At 42.1% G+C, this 27,188-nt stretch overlaps 1 protein-coding gene and 1 pseudogene across 1 annotated transcript; one reads left to right on the top strand and one right to left on the bottom strand.

The window, feature by feature from the left end:
• Positions 1 to 1,496: 1,496 nt before the first annotated feature.
• On the bottom strand, positions 1,497 to 13,539 carry LOC131820977 (heterogeneous nuclear ribonucleoprotein A1-like 3; annotated as a pseudogene).
• Positions 13,423 to 21,674, top strand: SNX12 (sorting nexin 12). The gene is made up of 4 exons (XM_059156763.1): positions 13,423 to 13,712; positions 18,652 to 18,747; positions 19,308 to 19,432; positions 19,831 to 21,674. Exons 1-4 carry the CDS (start codon positions 13,548 to 13,550, stop codon positions 19,931 to 19,933), a joined length of 489 nt encoding a protein of 162 aa, XP_059012746.1. The 5' UTR covers positions 13,423 to 13,547; the 3' UTR covers positions 19,934 to 21,674.
• The last annotated feature ends 5,514 nt before the right edge of the window (positions 21,675 to 27,188 follow it).

Raw genomic sequence — 27,188 nt, 5'->3', positions numbered from 1 at the left:
GACGGAAAAAACAAGGTTGCCAGAAAGTCTGCCTTTCTGGGAATGATTATACTCGTGCCAAGCCATGTAGAAATTCATTTCTAATCTTAACACCCTCACTTAACATTTAATAAGCTAAAATACCCCAGCAGTCATTCCACTAGCCCAGTAAAAACTTCAAAAATGACAGAAGTAATACACAGAAATCAACAGATGAGTACAAACATCTTACAAAAACAGTCTTGGCTATGAGCCAGCGTTGTCAGTTAGTTGAGCTGTGTGTCATAAATGGGGTTTAGAACCAGAGAGAACTGATCTACTTTCTTGTTTTCCACAAATGCCTCTGGGATACCATGAATCCCCATCCAGATCTCCTTTATCAACCAGAAGGTTCCTGACTGTCCCATAGAGCTTGCTAAATCTATAAGCTCACATAGATAGGCACGTCATTATGCAATTTGCTCTCAGAGTAGGCTCCAGAATGTCCAGATCTAGCGTCTAGCTGATCTTCCCTGGCAGCATCAGGCAGATATGACAGCACGTTGTGGGGTGAAGAAATACACAGCCTGACCCTGAAAGGAATAGTGAGGCACAAAGCACAAATACACAAACTTTTAACACAGACAACAATAAACATGAAAATTTGCTAGCTATGCCTATCATAAAGATCCACCACGAACTCCTCTTTTTCATATGGATGCCAATGTATGAAGTATACCTACCGTCTTGTCTTTCCCTTCCCCCTTCTGTTTCCTGTTCTTTTATGTTTACTTTCTCTGATCTCTTTGCTTAGTCTCTTTCTCCTGTCTCTGGCAGTTTCCACTGTTGATCCCCTTTCTGCTTTTCCTGGGGCCAGTCTTAGAGCATCCTTCAATAAGGTCATGCACTCAGTTAATCTGTAAGTGGTATCAGGCCATTAAGATAGAAGTTAAAGAGAAGGAAGGCTTAAACCCAGTCCTGTTTTCCTTGTGATTACGGTCTGGTGTACCAGGGGACTTCTCCCTCCCTTGAGACTCTCCCACCCACTATGGAAGTAATGCTTGTTTATTCCAGAAAAATGGTAAACTACAGAGAAAAATATCTCAAGTACCCATAGTTCCATCACCCAGTGAAAATTACAGTAATTTTTGCTATATGTCTTTCCAGTGTTATTTATTTCCTTCTGCATAGATTTTTTTTTAAAAAAAGACACCATTTATTCAGCATCATGATCAGACTATTACATTTAGCAATTACAGCATGGGTGCAAAAGAAAAATCCACATTAAAACTCTTTGTTGGAATGCTTTACACTTTCCACAGAACAGAAACTAAAATAACCTGTTTTACAATTAGTCACAAACCCAGTCCTCGAGTTTTTTTGCCCATATACATTAGTACTGTCTAAAACATATCTTCTCTGTAGCAGCTAGGCCCTGCCACCACTGTGCTTGGCTGAGTTCACAAATCTGTTGTAACCTGTGGCTTCCCTGTCACTTCTCTGGCTCTCTTCTGCTAAGCTTTGTTTCCTGGCAGTAATTAAAACCTTCTGCCACTTCCATAACTACCGCTGCTGCTGGAACCGCCATAACACCTTGGTTTCATGGTTTGGCCAAGTATTGGCGTCTGTCATCACAGGAACCTGAGCTTCTTCCTTCAAAATTTCCTCCTTTCATGGGTCCAAAATTTGAGGATTGATTGTTGTAATTGCCAAAATCATTATAGCTTCCACCACCTCCAAAGTTGCTTCCATCATTACCAAATCTGCTATAGCCATCCCCACTGCCACCATATCCACCACGGCCCCGACTGCCACCAAAGCCACCTCACCCACTGAAGTTCCCTCCACCATCAAATTTGTCATCCACACCAAAATTACCTCCATCGCCGCCACTGAAGTTTCCAGAACCACTTCACCCTCTCTGGCTGGATGAAGCACTAGCCATCTCTTGCTTAGATAGGGCTTTCCTTACTTCATAGTTGTGGCCATTCACAGTATGGTATTTTTGAATGACAATCTTGTCTACAGAGTCATGGTCATCAAATGTTACAAAAGCAAAACCTCTCTTTTTGCCATTGCCTCGGTCAGTCATGATCTCAATCACTTTGATTTTCCCATACTGTTCAAAAGAATCTCTTAGATGATGTTCTTCACTGTCTTCCTTAATGCCACCAACAAAAATCTTGTCCACAATTAAGTGGGCACCAGGTCTGTGAGAATCTTCTCTTGAGAAAGCCCTCTCTGGTTCCACAACTCTTCCATCTACCTTGTGTGGTCTTGCATTCATGGCTGCCTCCACCTCCTACACAGGGGCATATGTGACAAACCCAAAGTCTCTGGAGTGCTTGGTGTTTGGATCTCTCATTACCACACAGTCCGTAAGTGTTCCTTATTGCTCAAAGTGGCTCCTCAGACTCTCATCAGTTGTTTCAAGGCTCAAACATCGAATGAAGAACTTTTGCAGCAGTTTGGGCTCTTTGCGAGGCTATGACTTAGAACATGATGGCAGTGGGAGAGGAGATTTTAACCATACTTAATTTGTGGCATCCAAGGGCAGAAAGCCATAGTTTTTTTTTAAAGTAAATTCTATTGCTAATGTGGGGCTCGAACTCAGGACCCCAAGATCAAGAGTTGCACACTCTACTGACTAAGCCAGTCAGGTGCCCCGTTCTATGTAGATTTTTTTAAAAAAGATATTGTCATAATCACACTATATGTATAATTTTGTATTTGGGGCTTTTCCCCCCACCTAACATATAAGGATATTTTCAAATGATTACATAGGTTGATAAATATGATTTTAGAATCTGCATAATATTCTTTCAGTTGGATGTACCAAAGTTTAATCATGTCCATATTGCCAGCCATTTGTTGAAGTAGTATTAAAACGAGGATTTTCGCAAGCATTCATTGCCAAGGATCTATATTAAATACATATAGATTGTCCTCAAACAGTGACTGCCCATGTAATGATAAGCTAATGATAGTTCAATGAGAGCTGACGTTTTTCAGAGAAAGTATATTTCCCTGTAAAGTTTAAGAAAGTATAGTAAGTGATTCTGATAGTAGTGTCAGGATGTTTCTCTCCATGATAACAGCCTCGTGTGGTAGAAAGGAAAAAATACTTTGGAATCAGACATTTTTTCCCCTTTAGTCAGTAAATACTCATTGAGGGCCTATTCCATACCAGGGACAGAAAAACAAAATGCTTGCCCTCACAAAGCACGTAGTCTAGTGGAGTTCATGGGCACTTAAACAAGTAATTACATACCGCAGGATAAATACTAAGATTGTGGAAATATGAGGGGCTATCAGTGTATAAAAGAGGAGCATCAAAGTTGGATTTGGGGATTAGGATGGATTCTATGAGGCAAGCTGAAGATAGGGAAGGGACTGGAGCAGAAACGGTGTGTGCTAGACATAGAGAACACCAAGAATAAAGGCTTATAAACATGAGACAGACTCTTCTTTTACCTGAAGATGTCTTTATTTTGCCTTTGCTTTTGAAGAATATTTTTACTGAACATAGAATTCTGGCTGACAGTGATGTTCCCCCCAGCAACTTACAGTCATTTTCTACTGTCTTTTAGCATCCATAGTTTATGGGGAGAAGTCCATTGCTATTGGAATCATAACAGAGATTATGTCCATTGCTCTTGGAATCATTATAATGATTTAAAGTATGCATTTTTTTCCTCTCTCACTGCTCTCAAGATTTTCTCTTGATCTTTGGATATCAGCATCTTGACTATGTTGCACATAGGTGCAGTCTTCTCCATATTTATCCTGCTTGGGCTTTGCTGAGCTTGAATCTGTAAATGTATGTGGGCCTTTTTGTTTTTGTTCTGTTTTGCAAAATTTGGGAATTGTTCAACCATTATTTCTTTTAATAAGGTTTCTGACCCCATTCTCTCTTTCCCCTTCTTCAGGGAATCTAACCTTTTATGTTGTTCCACAACATAATTTGAAATCTCTTATATTGTCCCATAGGTCTTCAAGATTCCATGCACTTTTTAAAAAAAGATTTTATTTATTCATTTGAGAGAGAGAGAGAGAATGAGAGAGAGCAAGCATGAGGGGGGGAAGGTCAGAGGTAGAAGCAGACTCCCTGCTCAGTGACTCAGGACTTGATCCTGGGACTCTAGGATCATGACCTGAGCCAAAGGTAGTCGCTTAACCAGCTGAGCCACCCAGGCACCCTCTGTGCACTTTTTTCAATCCCCTCTCATCTTCAGGTTAGATACTTTCTATTACTATATCTTCAAGTTCACAGACTCCTTCCTCTGCTATCTAACTCTGCTTTTAAGTCCATCTAGTTGATTTTTTATTTCAGATATTGTTTTTCAGTTCTAAAATTTCCATTTAGTTCTTTTTAATATTTTCTATCTTTCTGCTGAACTTTCCTATCTTTTCATTCATCACTGGGATATTTTTCTCTCCTCATCAAGCATCATCATCTCAGGGTAAGCTTACATCAATTGTCCTTGCCCTAATAATGGGTCACATTTTCCTGATTCTTTATATATTGAGTAATTTTACAGGGCTTCCAGGACTTTGTGAATGTTGTGTTGTGGAGACTCTGGATACTGTTACATTCCTCTGAAGAGTGTGGATGTATTTGTTTCAGTAGGCGATTAGATTGGTTAGAGCCTAACTGAAAACTCTGCCTGCCTGTCATGGGTGGCAGCTTAAGTATCAGTTCTGTTTGTTTTAGTCGTGGATGGAAGTTGCTTTGAGCCTGCCCTATCTATGCATGTGTGGTTCAGGTTAAATCTTGGGAAGAATTCATACAGATAATTTAGTGTTCCTTTTCTCAGGATCTCTTTCTGAAATATCCCCTCACTTCCTAGACACTGTGATTGCCCCAGGCCCAGTCCTCTGGTTCTTCAGGGTAGAAAGATGAGGTTCTCCTAATGTAGTTTTAGTGGTGTAGCTGGTGACTGCTGTCTGCCCTTAGGCTAAAGCCATAAAAATGGGAAACTTGTCCTAAGCTATTCCCTTGTTCCAACCTCCTCCAATAACTGCCTGCTTTTATTCACTGTCTGGAATTTTCAGGGGTGTGTGTGTACGTGCATGCATGCGTGTGCATTCGTGTGTGTGTGTGTGTGTTATTTTATTCAGAGTTTATAGTTGCTATCTGTTGAGAGTTTACTCCATCAGACTGAGAGTGGAATCTGTGAGAGATTCTTAGATGAGCTTACTTCATATTTTGGGGGGAAAATCATAGCCCTCAACTTCTGTCTTTTTCACCATAACATTTCTCTAAATTATCACTCATCTTCTCTTTAGGGAAAAAAAGGGTAACTTGTTTACTTTTTCCCTTTTCCCCATCACCTCCTGTTTTTGGCTGGAACTACAATTCATCCATCTATTCATTTGGTTATTCAACAAGTATGCATTAAGCCTGGCATTGTGCCAGACATTAGAGGCAACAAGAGTTAAGTAAAAATAGAACCTACTTCACTTAGACTGCTCTCTTTAGGGTTATCAAAGGTCTATCATTGTCTTCTTCTTCTTCTTCTCCTTTTTTAAAGATTTATTTATTTGACAGACAGAGAGGGAGAGACAGCACAAGCAGGGGGAGCAGTAGGCAAAAGGAGAGGGAGTCCCTGCCAAGCAGAGAGCCAGTCGCTGGTCACATGGCTTGCTCCCAGGACCCTGGAATCATGACCTGAGCTGAAGGCAGATGTTTAAAAGACTTAGCCACCCAGGTGCCCCAAAGGTCTGTCTTCTTAATTACCAGATCAAATAAATGTATCAGTCTTATCCTCTCCAACTTCACTGCTCCATCCTCCATTGACTCTGGTGACCAGTCTCTCCTTACAACTCCCTTATTTGTCTTCCAGTTCTTCCACCTCATTGATTTTTTCCCCCTCATTTTCCAGGTAGAAGCATTCTCAGAGACTTTGTCCTTGGTGGCTTTCTTCTCTTGTCCTTGGCAGTCTTACTCAATCTTAGTGTTTCAACTGCAACATACATGCATGCCAAGACTCCTAAATCTCTATCTTCAGCCCTGACCTCTCTCCTGAGATTGAGACTTGAATTTCAGCTATTTGTCTCTACCTGGTTGCCTAACAATCTCATTAAACTGCACGTAGTCAAAAACCCAACTCATTATCTAGCCCCTGAAACTGATCTGTCTTCTGTGTTTCCTATATAGGTTAATTGCTGATACTGGGAGCACATAATTAAATAAAAGCTGGATCAGGGCTGTTGCAAAAGGGATTCTTGTGCTGGATGGGAAGTTTGACAATAGAGAAAGCTCTAATGTCCCTTTCAATTCTATAATTCTGTTATATTCCCAGCACAGTGTTATACATTTCCTTCAAGGAGCTCACAATTGAATTGGGGGAGACATCAAGTAAATGATCGTTAATCCTGATTTCAAATGCAGCAAGAATTCAGAGAAGGAAGACAGTATGCATTGACGTAGTAAGAGAAAACTAATCTAAACTCTTCAAAGGTAGAAGCTGTGTTCATTTATTTCATTTCTATCCTCACGGCACTGTTCTCTAGATACTGTAGAAACTCCGTAAAGACTTCTTGAATGATTTTGTAATCATTGTTAATGTTTACTGAGTACACATTAAGTGCATAGTTCTTCACTAAATGGTGCATAGGTTAACCAAGATTTGATACAGACTCTGACATTTTTCAATCATTCGGTCAACCAACAAATATTTACTCTATTAGTTGCAAGACCCTGTGTTAGGCATTATGGGGGATGCAAGATGCAAGAGAAATAGAAGTTTTAGTCTCTTCCCTTAGGGAGTTTACAGTATGTTTGGTAAGATGAGACATAAATGGACACAAGGCTAATTAAGAATGCGACTCAGAGCCAAATGGACATTACAGACAATGAGTCTATAAAAAAATAAGTCTGTAACAACTTTAAAATTTACTGTAGACTGGATAGATACAGAGACTTTATGGAGGAGGTAGGATATGCACTTGGCTTTGAAGGATGGGCAGGTATTAAATAGGCTTGAAGTTCTCATAGTTATAAGAAAATAGAATTCAACATAAAAAGTTTCAAGCTAAAGACCAAACAGATGAAGAACAACAGGAGTAGGAGCTTACATCAGAATGTTACTGAGCAGTTATTAGTGACATTCTAGCCCTTCCCACCGTATGTACTTTTTCTCTTTCTCTCCTTTTTCCTTTTCTAATTTTTTTTTTCATATTATTCCCTTTGTGGTGCCATACAGGGCTAGAAGATTCTTTTTCGAGAGGCTGGTTAAAGACCTGGGCTCCAAAACCAGGCTATCTGGGTACAAATCCTTACTCTACCACTTATTAGCTTATTATCTACCACAATATTAGCTGTGTGATTTGGGGGCAAGTTACTTAATCTGTCTCGGCATCATAAATGAAATGCAGATATAAAGATAGTACTTATGTCATAGGCTTGTTTTGAGGATTATAAGAGTTAAAATATCTAAAATACTTTAAAAAGAGTGCCTGGCATTTAAGTGCTCGATAAATGTTAGCTTTTATTAAGGGAAGAAGGCTAACTAACAGCAACATGATTATCTTTCCAGGTCTTATTGTTGCTGGATAATTCATTATATGATTAGCAAACATCTGTACAGAAGCTGGAGGACAGACCCATGCTGGCTAAAGCATTGTTTTTGGCACCCTTGGATAAACCTGTCAGATGCTCACACACTAAGGCCTCATCATTTTCCCCCAAATTGCCCTCACCCCTAGGTGATCCAGAGAGACTTTAGTAAAATAAATATAATCACCAACTTAAGTAGACAAGCTGAGTATTTCAAGAACACTTTGTCAACATAGCGAGGAAACTGACAACTCTCAGAAGGGATTTAAAGTAGAGACTTATGGGGCGCCTGCGTGGCTCAGTGGGTTAAGCTTCTGCCTTCGGCTCAGGTCATGGTCTCAGGGTCCTGGTATGGAGCCTCACATCAGGCTCTCTGCTCAGCAGAGCCTGCATCCCCTTCTCCCTCTGCCTGCCTCTCTGCCTACTTGTGATCTCTCTCTCTTTGTCAAATAAATAAATAAATAATCTTTAAAAAAAATAAAACTAAAGATAAATAAATAAGGTAGAGACTTAGCCCATAGGGAGGTGCCAGGTGAACTTAGGGCTAAATGAACATCTGGACGGGGAGAAGCCAATAATGTTAGCGGACAGCTAGATAGGTGTGTGTGGAAAGAGAGCAGGGCTCTACAGAAAGGCGGCTAAACTCTGGATCCACATTCCCTGAAGTACAAATTGTGCGTCATGAATGCTGTTCTCTGGTTTTCTTCACTGCATTGCTTCTTTTCCACTCAGGCGTTCCCCCACGCCCTCCTTGCAGTTCCAGACCCGTGTTTCCAAGAACACAAACACCCCGAATTATAAGGGATTTTGATTTGCTGTTTCTTTGGGACAGTCTGAATAAAGACTAGAGAGAACTTCTTGTCAGTATGATTGCATAACACAGACTTGGAGATTGTGCAATCTCCCTTTGGAAAAATTTATGAGCAGAAACATGGATAGGCATTTGATTAAGGTACAATAATGGGCAGGAGGATGAACAAATAAGATTTCTTTCAATTTAAGGATCCTAAATCTCTGTCCTTTGTGTCCCCCACCCCCACCCCAGTCTGCCCTCCTGGCGAAACCCGAAAGAGAGAAAAATGGATATTGCTCACATTGAGTTTTGATGTCACCTGCTTGCCAAGACATTTGACTGGGCTATTTCTTTTTCTTGGTGTGATGATTAAGGTACAGAGGATAACTGTGCCTTGTTCAACATCACTTGGTAACTGTGAAGCTCTGTGCCTCTCACGAAAAGCAAAAAAAATGTGTGTGTTTGTGTGTGCGTGCGCTCGTGCGCCAGCTGGTAACAGCTGTTATCTGTTATTACTGCACAGGATTTAATTAGCCCAGTACCTTCTACTCTCCCCCCGCCATCAAGACTTTCTCTTTAGAGAAAAGACCATGTATTTACACCTTATTATGAATTTAACTTGTACAAGTTTCCTAGGACTGTTTGATTTTAAGCCTTCACTTACCTGTATATTCGACTTCCCACTTTGTATGAAATCCCTCTCCCCCAGCTGTTAAACATATTCAAGTCTCTTCTCCCGTTAAATAAACAAACCGTTTTTTAACAGCGCATTGCCCTCTAGCTACCACATTTCCTTCTTAGCCAGCTTCTCAAAAGAATAGTCTCTACTAAACATTTCCACTTCTCCAGCTCTGATCGGATTCTCAGTCCACAGGCATCTGGGCTCTATCCCTCATGCTCCACTGAAACTGCTCTCATTTAAGCAGTTGTCAAATGTAGTGGACGGTTCCCAGGCCTTATATTACTTGACCGTTGCACTGTATTAAACACTGTAACTACCTCCTTGCTCGCTCCTTTTGGAAAATTCCTTATCCTTCCCCTTCAGATCACTATTGTCACCTGGTTCTCGTTCTGCTTCTCAGATTATTTCTTCCTGGTCTCCTTCACAAGTTTCTCTTCCTGTGCCTACACTTTAATATTTTTTGCAAATGGAAATTCTTTTTTCTGATTAAAAAAATATATGTTCATATTTAAAAATCAGACCCTTTAGAAAATTATAAATAAAAACAAATTCCAACTGAAACCTCACCACAAAGAGATAACCACTACTAACCTTTTGATTTATATCCTTCCAGTCTTTAAGAATTATATATATTGGGGCACCTGGGTGGCTCAGTGGGTTAAAGCCTCTGCCTTCAGCTCAGGTCATGATTTCAGGGTCCTGGGATCAAGCCCCGCATGGGGCTGTCTGCTTAGCAGGGAGCCTGCTTCCCCCGCTTCCCCCCCACCCACTCTCTGCTTGCCTCTCTGCCTACTTGTGATCTCTCTGTCAAATAAATAAAATCTTAAAAAAAGAATTATATATATATATATCATATCCGGTGGTCTCACATCACAATATATACTACCATTTTTTTTTCCCTTTTTCGTGGGCATCATTCCATATCAGTGAATAAAAAACATCATTTTAAATGGCTATAAAAGAGAACCCTGAATTTGGCCATTTATACAAAAAACTGTTTTATATAGGAAGTGACTGAGATACAAAGTCTGTAAAATATAGGACCCACTACTCCTATGTGAGACTCACCATATAAACCCATTTGCAAGCTAGAAAAAAAATGGCTACAAAAATATTCCATTACATAAAAATGACAATTATGTACTCTTAAAGACAAGCTCCATATATTGGTATCTTTATGTGACTGATTATTTTCTCAGGATAAATGATTGGAAGTGAAATTTTTGAGTCATCAGTTTCTGTAAATAACATTAAAAATTTTCTTTAAATACAAAAGTACTTAAACACAAATGCAATGAAAATGAAAAACAACTCTCCCACCATCCCTGACTCCTATTCTCCAGAGACAACCAATATTACAAGTTTCTTGAGGTCAAAGTTTTTTTCAATTCATACTGCCAATTTGCCTCCTAGAAAAACTGCATGGATTTACACTCTCATCAACACTGCCTGCTTTCACCAATTAAAAAAAAAAACATTTTATTTATTTATTTGAGAGAAAGAAAGCCCGAGCACAAGTCGGGGAGAAGGGATAGAGGGAGAAACAGACTCCCTGCTGAGTGGGGAGCATGATGTGGGACTTGATTCCAGGACCCTGGGATCATGACCAGAGCCAAAGACAGATGCTTAACTGACTGAGACACCCAGACACTCCTGCTTCACCAATTTTCAAATCTTCTGCTCTTGCCTCTTCACATTTTTCTTTCTGCGCTGTATGCTAACGACTCCCAAATCTCTTTCTCTTACCCTTCCCCCACCCTCAAGCTCCAGGCCAGTATTTCCAGTAGCTTGCTAGACATCTCCAACCTGGGAGTGTACAGACACCCCAGATTTTTCTTTCTTTCTTTTTTTTTTAAGATTTTATTTATTTATTTCACAGATAGAGCTCACAAGTCAGACAGAGATCACAAGTAGGCAGAGAGGCAGGTAGAGAGAGGAGGAAGCAGGATCCCCACTGAGCAGATAGCTTGTTGTGGGGCTCGATCCTAGGACCCTTGGATCATGGCCTGAGCTGAAGGCAGAGGTTTAACCCACTGAGCCACCCAGGCACCCCACCCCAGATTTTTCTTAATGGAACTCATAGTCTTTCCTCCCAAACTTACTCTTCTTTGAGTAACTCCAATTTTGATCGGTGGTACCAGCATCCAACTAGTTACCTAAATCAGAAATCTAGGAGTCATTTTCATTTTCTTTCCTCTCCCCTCAAATAGTAATAACAGCTAATAGTTACTGAACACTTACTATTTGCACATATTTTGTTTCATTTAATTCTCACAAAAGCCCCAAAGGTGGCTTTTAGTCTTATCATTTCTATTTTACAGATGAGGAAAACTGGGTAACTTGCTCAAGGCCATACAGCTAGGAAGCAGGGATTCAAACCCCAGGCAGCTTAAGTCCCTAGCTCACATACATGCTTAAGCAGTATTCTCTACTAGTACCATATTTAATCAGATGAGTTTTACCTGTTTCCTCAGTTTCAGTCCTGTCTCTTTCCTTTTCTTCATTCCCAATATCACCACCTGATTCCAACTCATATTGTTGATACTCTCATAATCAGTTTCATTCAATTCAAATATATCTTTCATGTTGCCTGAAAAACAATGCTTCTAACACACAAATATGATGATCATGTCTTTTTTTTCAGTTTTTATTTATTTATTTGTCAGAAAGAGAGCTGCAGGCAGAGGGAAAGGCAGACTCCCCGCTGAGCAAGGATTTTTTTTTCCCCCACGGGGACTCGATCGATCGTAGGGCACTGGGATCATGACCTGAGCCAAAGGCAGACGCTTAACTGACTGAGCCACCCAGGAATTCCTGATCGTGTCTTTTTTCCTGTTAAAAATCCTTCAGTGTTGGGGTGCCTGCATGGCTAAGTTGGCTAAGCATGTCTTCGGCTCAGGTCACAATTCCAGGGTCCTGGGATCGAGTCTCACATGGGGCTCCCTGTTCACTGAGGATCCTGCTTGTCCCTCTCCTTCTGCCTCTTGCCTCCCACTTGTACTTGTGCATGTTCTCACTCTCAGATAAATAAAACCTTTTAAAAAAATCCTTCAGTGGCTTCCTATCACATACTTCATAAAGCTGGAGATTCTTTGCTTAATAAAAAAGGATCACCCTCATTGCCTGTCCCCAGACAGTGTACCTCTCCAAGCACTTTCTTTACGCAATGGGAATGGGTGACACTTGCCTAAAAATATGCTGCTTTTTATAGTGATGGCTTTCCACAGGCTAGTCCCTCTGCAAGAAATTGCCTTTTCCCGTTTCCACGTCTTTTCATGTCTCAAGTCAGATGTTTCCTCCTCCAGAAGACTTCCCAATTATTTATGTCCTATGTGCTGCTTTGAACACTCACTTATTTTGTATTTGTCATTAGTTTTATTTACTTGTCTCCCACCCTTTCAGTAAAGAATGTTAGCTCTTTGAGGGCAGAGACACCATTATTCAACTCTAGGTTGTTAGGTTGTTAGTGTTAGCTCGGTGCCTGGAACGTAAGAAGTGGTTGCTTGGTAGATTTCGTTAAATTGAATTAAATAACTGTGAAATTAGAGGGCCTTGTACTCTGTCCAAAGGATTTCAGGCATCAGTGACATGGGAAATAGCAGAAGAGACAGGTGCAGGAAAGAGAAAGGATGACCTAAAATCACCACCCTTCATGTGGGCTATGTGTAAATTAGTCACATAAATACCAACATGTCTATAGATATTTTCTCATTTAGACACATGTTCTCTCTCCATTTGGGCAACCTCCGAGCAGTGTCAAGTCTGTGGAGTTCTGCAGAGACAGAGGTATGAGATAAATGCCCTTAATTTGCTAAGAAATATAATATCTGAGCACACCTGGGGTTAGCTTTATGTGGTAACAAGTGGAGGATGAAGATATGCCCCAATTTTCCTGAAAAGTGAGAAAAAGCAATCACATTTACCCCACCCTCGGTGCTTCCATGGCACCGTAGTGCTGAATGCTCTGCTACATGTGGAGCGAACTGAAACCACCAGAGGCCCAAGTGGCAGGGCTGCGTTCTAGATTCTTAGTGTTATTGTTGGAACCCCACCCTCTGGAGAACACCCTTCTATTTTCGCGCAAAACCTTGACTTATTCAGGTCACGGGGCTTCGGCCTACCACTGCAAGGTCCCAGTTTGCGGGGCAGTGCCCGCAGCCGATAGATATACGGTACGAGACCTAGTTCTTGAGTTGGGGAGCAGCGATTGGCGGACTCGGCCTGTAGGGCTTCCCAGGATACAAGGTGCCGAGTATCAGAAATGCAGGTTCCCGGGTGGCCGCAAACACCGCCCGGAAGCCTGAATGAGGTCTCCGACGTCTGGGACTCACAGCCCTCAGCGTGGTCGCTATTCAGGGTGCGGGGCCCGAGGCCAAGGGAACGTGCGCGTTCTCTAGTTCTTAGTCGTGCGTGCGTGCGTGGGCGCGCGTGCGCGGCGCCGTCGTTTGTGGGTTGGCTGGTTATTTTGCAAACGGGAGGGGCTGTGCGCGCTCCTGCCTCCGGCCTCTGTTCCCCCCACCCCTTTCCCCGGTCCCGGTCTCTCATTTGGAAAGATGTCGGACACGGCAGTGGCTGACACTCGGCGCCTTAACTCGAAGCCGCAGGACCTGACCGACGCTTACGGACCGCCAAGTAACTTCCTGGAGATCGACATCTTTAATCCACAGACGGTGGGCGTGGGCCGCGCGCGCTTCACCACCTATGAGGTTCGCATGCGGGTGAGTCACGGGGTGAGGGAGACAGCTGAGGGAGGACCTGGCGGCTGGGCGGGGAGGGCGCGGAGGACGGAGGGGGGCTGCCATGGGGACGACTAACGTGGGCCAAGACGCTTGGAGGGGGTCATTTGGGGGTTAGGGGCTTCCTAGGTTTGGAGAGAGGTCTCCAGACTAGGTTGTGGCCCTAGGATACGGAAAACTCCTGAGGGGGACATCGGACTGGGGTGCGGCAAAATAAGTACCTAGTGAGCAAGAAGTGAAGTATGGCTGGATAGGGTGGGGACGATGGAGAAGATTGCAGTGAGGAAAAAAAGGAAATAGGAATCCTGACTGTAGCGACAGAAGGAGGGAAGGAAGAGTGGCAGAGGGCTGGGGGGATGGAAAGCCAAGGTGATATATCGCTGGGTCCCATAACTGAACTAGGTTGTGGGAAGTCAGTCTGAAGAGGGAGGGCAGGACGCCCGATTTCCTCCTAATGAGGTCTCCCTGAGATGATGGAGTTAGGCAAATTCCATATCAAAGGGAAGGTAGACTCCAGGAAAGGGAGACAGTGGGCTTGGTAGAGCAGAAATAAAGGGAGTCTTTTTGAGTTTGAGTGCTCCCCAGACTTGTGTAGAATTAGTATCTGAAGGAGAGAATGTTTTGTGTTTAAGTTTTCTCAGGTACCCCATGCTGTGTCTCATGGTGAAGCCTGGCGTTGCACTGGCATTGGTGGATTGTCAGTTGGTGCTCTCCTCCTGTGCTGATCCTTTAGATTTGAAGTATCCAGGATGTTTGTTTCAGTATTGATTCTCATTTGGGCTTTCTGTATACATATGGCCATTTGCCCTTTCTGTTCTAGATTAACTTTTTGGGTTAAGACCGTGGTCTGTGGTTAATGTAATATACGACATTTCAGGACTGCCCCAGGAGTGGCTTCTTCCAATGAGCACTGCAGAGGACTTTATTCTCTAGTTCTTAGTCCACACTGCAAGGATGGAATGTGCAGATACAGTAGTGGTTTGCAGGCTCTTTTGCCCAGTTGAAGTGGTTACAGGCAAAAAAGTTGGAGAACCATTTTCTAATTTTCCTTATGTTTTTTTTTTCTCAGACTAGAGGGCCAGAATATTCTCTATGGACAGCATGCTGCTCAAACAGCATTTGAAGACCTAAAAGAGTGTATGTGTTTTCATTTTTGAATGAATGAATGAATTAAATGAGAGAGTGTGTCTCCTGCCTTGGCTTTGAAATTTAATTGAGAAATGATGATCTCCAAATTCCAAGTTTGGCAAAGTCCAAACTGAAGAAAGAAAATCGAAGCAAAAACTGAGAAAAACTCGCCTTTATCTATATTTGGGGAAGAATGGAAGTGAGATCCCTGAAAATATAATAAAAGCTGGAAACTATTAGTAGTAGAAAACTTAATGACCTGAGGAAGCCTGGGCATAACTGTTCAGTGTAAGGATTCTCTACTGTGGGATTTTAGAGACAATGTCTCCATGCATTACCCAAGAGCCTTAGGGACTATGAATGAAATAGCTTTCTTTATTTAGATTTATTTATCTGAGAAAGAGAGAGAGAGAGATGCACATGTGGGTGCCCAGTGGGGAGGGGAAGAGGGAAAGGAAGAGAGTCCCAAGCAGATTCCACGCTGATTGTGGAGCCCAACCTGGGGCTTGATCTCAAGACCCTGAGATCATGACCTGAGCCAAAGCCAAGAATCAGACACTTAACCAACAGAGCCACCCAGGCGCCCTGAAATAGCTCTTTTCTTAAGGCATTCTAATAACAACACAGACTGTTCATGTAGTGCCTATTATGTGCCAGGCACTGAACCAGGTTTTACTCTATATATCTTAGAAAAAACGACATTTTACAGGTAGGAAACTGAGGAGGAATGCAGTTTTAGTAACTTTCCCAAGTACCTATAGCTAATAAGTGAGGCTGGGATTTGAACCCATGTCTGTCTGACCCCAAAGCTCATCATACTCTTTCCCCTACACTTTAGTCTCTTTGGCAGTGCTTAGTTGCAAAACAGTAGTGTGCAATTTTTTTTTTTACCCATTAAGCTTATAATCTGTCCTTTTCACAGTTTTTACTTGTACAATGATGATAGGGTTGATGGCAGTTCCTAGTTCTGTGGGTTTGAGTTATTTTGTATTGTTTATGTTAATTTGTTTGGCTATCTAGGCTTTTTAACTGAATTCATTTTGGAGAAAAGTTGAAATAACTGGTTTTTAATTGCCATTTTAGGTGTTCCATCATAGTAGGCATTATAGGAAGCATGAGACTCAAAGAATGGGCTTTGGGAGTTAGGCATTGTGTATGGTAGAAACAGATGGCACTGACTTTTTTTCCTTCTTTGTATAATAGTTAAATATTTCTGGAGCTGTTCTCTTATTTTGCTCAGGAAATAATTCCCCCCTCCTACCCTCCCAAGAAATGAGGAGTCTGGAGAGGTTTCCTGGTGGCTTCACATGATGTGTGTGGAACTTTCAAATGTCAGCTGCCCTATGGACTTGAACTTTGTTTCTTTCTCTCCTTTCCCTTGACTTTGTGTTGATCAGTGCTAAAGGACTGTACTACACAATCCTCTCTACCTCATATGATTTATAGGTTGGGCCTGGGAGACTTACTTAGTACACACTAGCTCCTTCCTTAGATGGCTAGGTGCTGAGATAAAAGGTCATTATTGTCATCATCCTGTGGGTCTAGGGGAAGAATAGGATTTTTGTGAGTCAAAGGAGGAAGTCCACAAAATGGCAGTGGGTGGTTTCACTGTATCTTGGAAGAATCTACTCAGCATTTTTCCTCTTTTCTTCGGTCCTTCTGTTGGCTTCTGTACTAATTAAGGTTCTACCATTTGGGGATCACGGTATTTGTAATGAAGTCTGGTGGAAACCTAGAATCACGTGATACCAAAGCACTTTTTTTTTTTTTCTTGCAGTATGATGCTATCCCCCCAGCTTTATTGAGAAGTTATTGACATAAAATATTGTATAAGTTTAAAGTGTACCATGTGATGATTTAATACCCATGCAGATTTCTTGCAGGATTCTGAGAATGCTCTCTATAATGGTTTATTTTGAATGGTTCGTACATGCACATGGTATGAAATTCAAAAGATACCAAAAAAGATATACTGTAAAAACTAAGCCTTCCTCTCTTCCTCTGCCCCTCCAGAGGTTCCTTTTTTCTAAAGAAACCACTGTTTCCAGGTTTTTTTTAAATTCTCCTAAAGAATAGATTGTAATAAAATACTTAATTGTATCTCACTCTCCTTCAACTTACTGAAATCCTGGGACTTGATCTTGGGTAGAGTTGTAACTAATAGAAGTTGGTTAGTTATTTAGCTTTTGATTACCTCTACCTAGAACTGGACCCTGAAAAGACAATTTCCAGACATGAGGACTACAAAAGCATGATGTAGTGAGGACTATGTGAAGCACTAGCATAGCTCAAAGATACTCTTTTCCTGCCCTGAGGCAGTTGTAGAGAAATGAGAGAACCTAGTTCTTTTTATTTCCATCTGCCGATACAAATTGGCTGGTGGGAAATATAGTCAGTATTAATACATGTGGTTGGCCATTTCTATTTAGAATTTGTAGACAGGAGGTGAGGATCGGGGCTTTTTGTTTGTTGGTAGTTCATGTTGCCATTAGAGCCTTGGGAAAATTAGCAATGAATAAGATATGGGAATACGCTGATTTATGTCAGGGAGCAGGTGATGATAAGGCAACTTAATGTGATTGCTACTTCTGCTTACTTTCTAGACAAGGAGGGTAAACAGATACATAGGGCCTCTAGTAATCAATAGAGTAATTACTGAGTAACTTGCACAGTCTGCATTTAGGGCAATACAAAAGTAGTCACAGCTCCTGATTTCAGTGAGATTAGAGTTTAGTTAAGTAGCAAAACTAACATGATGCATAAAACAATAGTGCATCAGGCACTACTTATATAAATGTCATAGGAGTGTAGAGGAGAGGGAGACCAGTAAATTAAGCTGTTCTCAGGAAAGATTTCCTAGGTGAAATGGGTCTTGATCTGGGACTTGTAGAATGGAGAGAATTTGGATGGGAAAAGCTGAGGAAGGCATACCTTGGAGGTGCTTTTCTCTTGTTTCTGCCTTTTGTTTTGTTGTTTAGATTACACATATAAATGAATTAAATGGTATTTGTCTTTCTCTGTCCGACTCATTTCACTGAGCGTAATACCCTCTAGGTCTATCCATGTTGCTGCAAGTGGCAAGATCTCATCGTTTTTATGGCTGAGTAGTAGTGTGTGTGTGTGTGTGTGTGTGTGTGTAGCACATCTTTATCCATTCATCTTTTGATGGACACTTGGGTTGCTTCCTTATTTTGGCTATTGTAAGTAATGCTTCAGTAAATGAAGGGGTGCATACATTTTTTGAATTAGTGTTTTTATTTTCTTTGGGTAAATATACATATCCCTTTTTAAAACCAAGCAGAAAAAAAAATAGAGGCAAGCTGTATGTACTATTCTGTACCTTGATTTTTAATGCTTAATATGTTTCCAGACTGGCTAATATATTTCACAGTCTTTTCATAGCTGTACAACAGTTCCACTGTATAGGCATATCATAATTTATTTAACCAATTACCTATTGATGGACATTGATTAATTATATAAATAAAGTACAGTGAAACCCCTTGTGGATACATATTTGCGTACAACTTCAAATCTATTTATAGGATAAATTCTAAGCAACAAGGGACTTCTAATCACCAACTGTGACAAGGCTGGATGTGGTAAGGATTGGTATTTACCTGGTGGTATTTCAAAGGAGTTCTAGGAACGCGGTTCACAGGAGTTATCTCTTCATTGGGACCTGTCAAAGTGGTTCTGATCATTGGGACCTGTCAAAGTGGTTCTGACAGGTGGCTTCCACCAGCTGAACATGAGTTACCATCTCTCTTCTCTCACTTTTCCTTCCCTATAGACAAACCTACCCATCTTCAAGCTGAAGGAGTCCTGTGTCCGGCGGCGCTACAGTGACTTTGAGTGGCTAAAAAATGAGCTGGAGCGAGATAGTAAGGTATGACCCCATTCCCTGTTGTGGTATCCTTGGAGAAGGAGATCGGCATGGGCTGAGAGGGCATAAGATCATAATCTATATATAATGTCAAAGGCAGTGGAATCGCTGAGCACTAGCCAATCCCAAAACACTGGATCTGGGTGATACTCTTGGAAACCTGAAAGTGTTAAGTTTCAGGACAAATTTTAAAGAAAAAGGATCACTTGAATTTGTGGCTAGTGTAAGTCATACAACTTACCTCCTCTGGGTGCTGGAACCATAAAGTATAGTGTTAGGAAAGGCCTACCTACTGGATACTGGTGGATTGTGAAAGAAAGTGGGGAATATTTGGGGTTCATTTCCTTTGCTTTTGAGGTGGGAAACCTGTCCTTCCATAGAATCGTTTGGGTTTCCTTTTGACCTGAGTCAGCTTCACTGTCCTTATGGCCTCAGTTCGTGCAGGTTGCTGGCAGTGGGAGAAGACAGGCCCTCCCTGATGGAAAATGGGTTATATAGTGGTTTACCCTCTCATTCCCTCTTCACCCTCTCTCACGTGGCTGCGATTTTGCATCTGCCTGCAGATTGTAGTACCACCACTGCCTGGGAAAGCCTTGAAGCGGCAGCTCCCTTTTCGAGGAGATGAGGGGATCTTTGAGGAGTCCTTCATTGAAGAAAGGAGGCAGGGCCTCGAACAGTTTATTAATAAGTAAGCCAAGTCCCTGGGGACTCTTCTTGCTGCTTTTGCCATCACTGTCTTTCTGTGCTTTTGTCTGTCTCTTTTGGAGTGAGATGTGATGCCAGCTGTGCTGTGAGCCTACTGGACAGTAAAACTCAATTCCACTGAGCAGCATTCTGATCCCATGCCTTGCGGCCTGGGAAAGCATCGCATGTTGGCTGTGTTCGGCAATTTCCCCCTACCGTACCCTTCTCCCCTGCTTCTCCTCAGTAATGTTGGTGTTGGAATGGTGCCCTGTTGCTGTCCTCTAGTTGCTTGAACCTCTGGAAGAGCTGACCTGGCCCTTCCTCCCCTGTCTACGCCCCCATTGCTTCGAGACTTCTCTCTGATCCCAAATACTACTGATAACCATCTTGGTCTCTTTATAGAATTGCTGGGCACCCACTGGCTCAGAACGAACGCTGCCTACACATGTTCCTGCAGGAGGAGGCAATTGACAGGAACTACGTCCCTGGGAAGGTGCGCCAGTAGGAGCCCCTCTCACCACTTGCCCTCTACTTTCCTGCTGAAAATGACATTGGTTTTTACACTAAGCCTCTCTCTCTCTCTTTGATCTGAAGTTGACTGCCCATCCCTTGGCCCAATAGACTGGCTGGCATTGTGTTCCTTGGTACCTGACTACACCGTGGGCACTCTGCTAGGATCCTCTTCTCTAAGGAGAGGTGGGAACCACAGGCAGATGCCCTTTGCTTGGGGTGCGGGTGGGGGGATTGGACTGGAAGGTAATTTCTTGGGCATTTACCCGTGCCAGAAGGCTAATCTTATGGGGGGGGGTGGGTCTTGTGCTGGTGGGGCACTTGGACACATACTGATGCTGCAAGTCCAGGGGATTTTCTTACTCTTAGGTTTAACCAGGAACACTGAGCAGGGACAGCCCTGCATTTCCTACCTGCATGAACTTTTTCCTTTTTGGGAAGGTGGTAGAGACTCAGACGTTCTCCTTGTTTTCTCTAGGCCTGCTCCCAGTTTTCTCAACAGTTTCTTTTGTTTCTTTCTCTCTCCCTCGTTGCTTTCCATGGCAGTAAATCCTCCTAGAGTCTAAGCAGTCTGTTGTGTGGAGCAAGGTGTGTGGGTGTTCTGGGCCCTTCATCATGGCTGCTTCAGAGTCAGAAGAAAGCCATAGGGCAGTAGGAGAACTCTTGTTGTCTAGCCCCTCTCTTTTGTGGCTCCCCACTCTGGCTGCCTGTTCTGCTCATCAGCAGGTGAGTCAGTGTGGGCCAGCAGTTCTCCCTCCCCAAGCCCTTGCTACCTTATAGGTTGGCTTTGCAGGTTTGGTGGCTTGAGGGGTGGGGGCAACTCACCACTGCCAGGTAACTCCCTAACGGGTGGGAGTGGATCATTTTCTAGGTACCTCCCAGCGGTGGGGAAGGGCATTACTACCCTCCCCGTTCCATTCTCCCTCCCCCCCCCCATCCCATTTAGCGCTGCCATAAGGCAGAAGCACATGAACAAACCACACAGTCTCTGACTTCTAAGCACTTTGAGCTGTTGAATGGGGCTCAGGGGCAAGAGTTGTCACTGCCCTCCACAGCTTGGTCACAGGGTTATTGAACTGCCTGCACTCCTTGCCCGTGGAACTCCAGCTTTCTCCCCAGAATCTGAGCTAGCGATAGCAGCTGGGTATGGATGTCCCAAATCTGAGAGTCTGAAGCGGCTTTCCTGGGCTTCTGTTTGGAAGATAGTGATTTGTTTGCTGGGGCCTGATATCCATCTCCAGTGGTAGGATGGGAGCAAGTTAACTGCTGTCATGTCAAAAGTGGGGACATTGCTTAGACTCTCCATCATGGAAGGATTGGAGTTCTCTATACAGGGTCTTGGGGAAAAGGTTATGGAGTCTGACAAGACCCTGGTCAGAGAGATTAAGCTTGCATTTTGACATGGGATTTGGAGTCCTTCTGAATGTTGAAGTTCCCTGAGGCAGATCAGCTCTCCAGCTGCTGAGCCTGTACCAGGGGCTGAGCAGCCCCTAGAGAGAGGCTCTGCTCCCTTTCCCACCTCCCCAATGTTGGTGTTGTCGCTGCCTTTTTGATTTGTATCCTCTGTTACTGACTTTTTTAAGAGTTATTCCTTCATTGTGCACAAATGCTGAAAGCCTGAGGCCCCATTTCTGCTGTGTATATATCCTGACTCGGGGCTTTTATTCAGCATACTGTTCATTCTTCTGTCAGACAATGTCATATTCAACTGTTCATATTAAACCACTGTGAAGCAAGCCTCTGTTTTCCTGCTTAAGTTGTAAATATAGTATTTTTTTAGTGTCTAGTATGTTCTTAGTATTGTGCAGAAATCTTACAACATGGTCAGTGTCCTGAGGTGATAAGTTTTACATTTAAGTTAAAAAAAAAAAAAAGAAAAAGAAAAACAGATTCTAGCTGCCTGTAGCGATATTTACCTATCCTTGCAACTCTCAGTTGACTTGGTCACAGAAGTAATGCAGCTGCTTATAGGAAGTAGCCATAGGGCTTAATACCTGTGGTTTGGGTCAGATTTAGCAGATTTGGTTTTTAAGCTCATGGGTTTCTGCTAATTTGGGCAGAATGTAGTATGTGTGTGAATACATATATATGCATATGCTGTGTGTGTACATAAACACGTGTTTGCATGCGCTCATCCTCCAACATACCATCTATGAACACTATTTCTTTCATAGGTTTTATACCTCAGTTGAGGTATATTCTCTTTTTTTTTTAAGATTTTTTACTTAAGGCTTTTTTTTTAATTGGACAGACAGAGATCACAAGTAGGCAGAGAGGCAGGCAGAGAGAGAGGAGGAAGCAGGCTTTCCACTGAGCAGAGAGCCCGATGTGGGGCCCGATCCCAGGACCTTGGGATCATGACCTGAGCCGAAGGCAGAGGCTTTAACCCACTGAGCCACCCAGGTGCCCCAAGATTTTTTACTTATTTATTTGAGAGAGCAGAGTGAGTGAGAGAGAATAGGAGTTGAGGGGAGGGGCAGAGGGAGAGGGAGAAGCAGACTCCCCGCTGAGCAGGGAGTCCCGATGATGATGATGATGTGATGTGGGGCTCCATCCCGGAACCCTGGGATCACAACCTCAGCCCAAGGCAGATGCTTAATCGCCTGAGTCACCCAGGCACCCTGAGAGTATTTTCTTTCAAATAGATGTGATGCAGGCAGAGAGGTGAATGAACTTTGAGAACTTTTTTTTTCTTAACTCTAAGAATTTTCAATCGGTGGGTATTTTCATCTGACCGATGTGTTCTGAAATGGCTTCCTACACAAAGTGGGTTTTAGTAAAGGCTTGGAATAAGAGGAGTGTAGGAGTCTTGTTATTTGGGAAGTCAAAGCTAGTTTTAATCATGTAGTTGAGCATGAAAAGAAGGTGTAGAAAGTGATGTGGTCAAAACACTATGAATTAAGGTGACAGCCGTGTACTTGGGTTTAAGTAGAAGAGTGGGGGTTAAATTGAGGAAGTTAAGAGGTTTTGGTAGTTCAGGAATTAGATGACTAAAGATATCTGAGGGGACGGGGAAGATTACAAGTTTCTCTGAGATAAGAGGAAGAGTGCAACCTTCACAGGTCGTGGCGTTGAAGAATGAATTAGAGAATAACTAGAAAAAGCAACTATAGGATAAAATATCAAAATTTTATAGGAAAAAGCAACTATAGGATAAAATATCAAAATTTTGGACACGTGGTATTCATTTAACAAGCACCAATTCTTAGCCTTCTGTGTGCCCAGCCTTATGCTAAAAGCTGGACTGGGGTGGGGTGGGGTGATTGTGGTACAAGTAAAACATGATTACATTCTCTTTATTCACAGACTCTATGCCTATTCATTATTGCAGGAGATGTTTAAGACAAAATGCTAGAGCAAAATTAGAGGTCCAGTTTTTCTTTTTCTAGTTGTCCAGTTTTTCTTTTTCTTTTTAATATCAGGTCAGGTAAATTCCCTCTTTGGAGTCAAGTGGGTCATGTTAGTACAGTAACTGGGTCCCGAAAGAACCCCAAATCCAAGCCCTCTTACCCATCAACACTGAGGAGAAGCATTCTTCTATAAGGAATTCAAATTATGTATGTACCTAGGTATTTATTACTAATTAATCCCTTTTATCCATACCACAGAAGCAGCTCAAGCTTACACTGGGTCCTGGGGTCAGAGGCTAACAAAAAATTTTAAACATAGTAGTCTAAATCTTCACATTCTGGAGATGCCCTTTGACATCTACCCTGATCTACCCTTTGACCCATTCTTAGAGATGAGGAATTGAGCTAGTAAAGGGTGAGAGAGGTGAACAGCATTTAGGCTTCACTGGAGTTTTTGTTTAGTAAGACACCCTAGGTGAGACACTTCTGTCTTCAAATACGTACTGTCATAATTTAAGTAAAATTTCTGCTGTGTAAGTGCAGACCAACTGTTCACTGAAATGGGTATTTCTTCATATCCTGAGGACTTTTGAGTCATCCCTGGTCTTCTCTTCTTAGACACAATAACAATTCTAATTTTTCCTCACTTGGCTCATTTTTTTACCCTTTTACCTTTATTATTCTGAAATCTCTCCAAGGTCCTTACATATTCCTAAGTCATAGCGTCTAAAACTGGACACCACTTTAATTATAGCCTGCAGGTTAGGTGGTTGTTAGTCCATTTAAAAATCGCAGTATTCAAGTTTACTTTTAAAATATAAACACTTTGTGACTAATTTAGCTTGTGGTTCTCTGCCGCTCCCTTCCCGACCACCCACCACCTTTCATTCCTCCTATCTTTTGTTTTGCCTTCCTTGTCTAAAAAAATTATTGTTCCCTATTTTAATTTTCTCTCTCGATCCTGCCTATCTATCTATCCACCCTTACACCCATCCTCTTAAGGAACAGAAAACTCATTCCTTACAGAACAAATTGGGGTAATTATTAACATTACACAGAACAAAGGATTCTTTCAATTACAGCAGGTTTTCTTTAGGTGTTTCCTGCAGTGGTTTTAAATGTATATAGATCGTCATCTCCATGATCTAGAGAAGCTGAAGGTAAAGGATTAAGAGGCACTTCCAGTTGAAGATCAATGAGAAATTAGGTAAAACAGGAGTGTTTTTTGTTTTGTTTTAAAGATTTTATTTATTTGACAGAGAGACAGAGAGGAAACACAAGCAGGGGGAGTGGGAGAGGGAGAAGCAGGCTTCCCGCCTAGCAGGGAGCCAGATATGGGCTTGGATCCCAGGACTCTGGGATCATGACCTGAGCCGAAGGCAGACGCTTACGACTGAGCCACCCAGGCGCCAAGTAGTTTTTTTTTTTTTTTTAAGATTTTATTTATTTGTTTGACAAAGAGAGATCATACGTAGGCAGAGAGGTAGGCAGAGAGAAAGGGGAAGCAGGCTCCCTGTTGAGCAGAGAGACCAATGGGGGACTCAATCCCTAGACCCTGAGATTGTAACCTGAGCCCAAGGCGGAGGCTTAACCCACTGAGCCATCTAGGCGCTCCAACAATAGTTTTTTTTTTTTTAAAGAAATATTTAATTTAGTTGAAAGAGAGCACTAGAGACAGAGCATGAGCTGGTGGGAGGGGCAGAGGAGAGGCAGAAGCAGACTCCCTGCTGAGCCAGCAACCCTCCCACCATGTTGGGCTCCATCCCTGGACTGAGGATCATGACCTGAGCCAAAGGCAGATGATTAACCAACTGAGACATCCAGGCACCCCAAAACAATAGTTCTTAAGTGAACTGTAAAATATAGTTAGAGGCACAGAAATTTATATATTACTTTTCAAGAAAATAGTATTTTACAAATAATGTTTTTTATCCAAATACAGCCAACTTTTGATCATCTGTGCTAATAGCTTTTTCTTTTGCTATGCATTTTATTCTATAATTTGAATATAGGGGAGTCTAATATTCATAAGACTTTAAAATATTTCCTAACATGTCATCAGAAAGAAGACTGAGGAAGATCTAAGAATTAGAAAGGAATAGTAGGCCTGGAATAGAAATCTGGATTCCAGAGCTGGCTGTGCTATTTTGCTGGTTATAGCACCTACAGGTAGATTGCTTCACCTATCTGGGCCTGTTTTCTCAACTGTAAAATGAGGGGACTTGACTGAATGATATCTGAGGTATCTTAAATCTCTAATTCTTATGATTTTCAACCCTTGCCCTAAGGAGCTGAGTAAACCCTGGAGGTGATGCTACCAAAAAGGTGAAAGCAGAGTTTTTTCCCATTGGATGGCGTTTGCCATAGTGCAGTTTTCTCTCCCAGAAATGAATGACTCTTCACTTGTCCTGATTAGATTTTGCTTGCCCACATCCTATTGTATCAAGTCATGAGTACCACACTGAAGCTCAGTGTTGAATTGATTTAGTTATCCTAATTTTGCCCTAGGTCTTCCAGCTGAAAATTTTTTTTTAAAGATTTTATTTATTTACTTGACAGAGAGAGATCACAAGTAGACAGAGAGGCAGGCAGAGAGAGAGAGGGAAGCAGGCTCCCCGCCGAGCAGAGAGCCCGACGCGGGACTTGATCCCAGGACCCTGAGACCATGACCCCAGCCGAAGGCAGCGGCCCAACCCACTGAGCCACCCAGGCGCCTCCAGCTGAAATTTTTGAATGAAATAGTCACCTCATTCCTGTCTGGAATTATTCTTATTTAAAATGTAGAAACGAGGGGCACCTGGGTGGCTCAGTGGGTTAAAGCCTCTGCCTTTGGCTCAGGTCATGATCCCAGGGAATTGGGATCGAGCCCCAAAACGGAGCTGCCTGCTCAGCGGGGAGCCTGCTTCCTCCTTTCTCTCTGCCCGCCTCTCTGCCTACTTGTGACCTGTCAAATAAAGAAATAAAATCTTTTTTAAAATGGAGAAATGATAGTTTTGCTGATTGTCCATATTACAAAAATGCCTATTTTGTTAAACTGTTTTATTGTGGTGATAAAAATTCAAAAGTAGTTAATGCTAGTTGACAAAATTCAAACAGAACGTAAATGTGTATGTTTGTGTTTATTCCCTCTCCCTGTGCCCATTCTCCAAGAATAACTTAATTTGGTATGTGTCTTCCCAGAACTTTTTCTATGCATAGATATGTGTATGTGAATATATATATGTGTATATATGAATATGCACATACTCATTTACACGTGTTCATGTATGAATACCCACACACTTGTATGTAGGTGTTTTTTTTTAACAAAATGGGGTATTATGTGCACTATTTTGCAACTTAATTTTTATACTTTGCAATGTACTATGGACTTCCTTTAACATTAGTATATGGAAACAACTCATTTTTTTTTAAAGATTTTATTTATTTATTTGACACAGAGAGAGATCAGAAGTAGGCAGAGAGGCAGGCAGAGAGAGGAGGAAGCAGGCTCCCTGCTGAGAAGAGAGCCTGAGGGGGGCTTGATCCCAGGACCCTGGGATCATGACCTGAGCCAAAGGCAGAGGCCTTAACCCACTGAGCCACCCAGGCGCCCCACTTAACTCATTTTTTAAAATGGAGGCATAACATTTCATGGTATGGCTGTAAAACGATGTAGTGATTCCAGTTTGTCTCCAATCTTTCAGTGTTACAAGTAATGCTACATATAACTTGCTCATGTGTTTAGGTATTTCTGTAGGATAGATTTTGAGAGAAGGAATTGCTGGATCAAAGGTTGTGTAATACATTTTGATAGGTACTATTAAGTAAGTCACCCTCTTAAAGTGTGCAGTTTAGGCTCCTGCTTATAGCAAATGAAAATGTCTTGTTTTCTTACCAAAAGTGGAAAAATTGCCATTC

The sequence above is a fragment of the Mustela lutreola genome, chromosome X (genome assembly GCF_030435805.1).
Source record: "Mustela lutreola isolate mMusLut2 chromosome X, mMusLut2.pri, whole genome shotgun sequence".
Classification (NCBI taxonomy): Eukaryota; Metazoa; Chordata; class Mammalia; order Carnivora; family Mustelidae; genus Mustela; species Mustela lutreola.
This window is presented reverse-complemented; position numbering and strand designations above follow the sequence as displayed.

Excerpts from the sequence above, each read along its gene's own strand:
- SNX12 (XM_059156763.1), top strand. The coding sequence starts at position 13,548 with ATGTCGGACACGGCAGTGGCTGACACTCGGCGCCTTAACTCGAAGCCG. Across the intron at positions 13,713-18,651 it reads CCTATGAGGTTCGCATGCGG|ACAAACCTACCCATCTTCAA; the intron begins GTGAGTCACGGG and ends CCTTCCCTATAG. Across the intron at positions 18,748-19,307 it reads AGCTGGAGCGAGATAGTAAG|ATTGTAGTACCACCACTGCC; the intron begins GTATGACCCCAT and ends ATCTGCCTGCAG.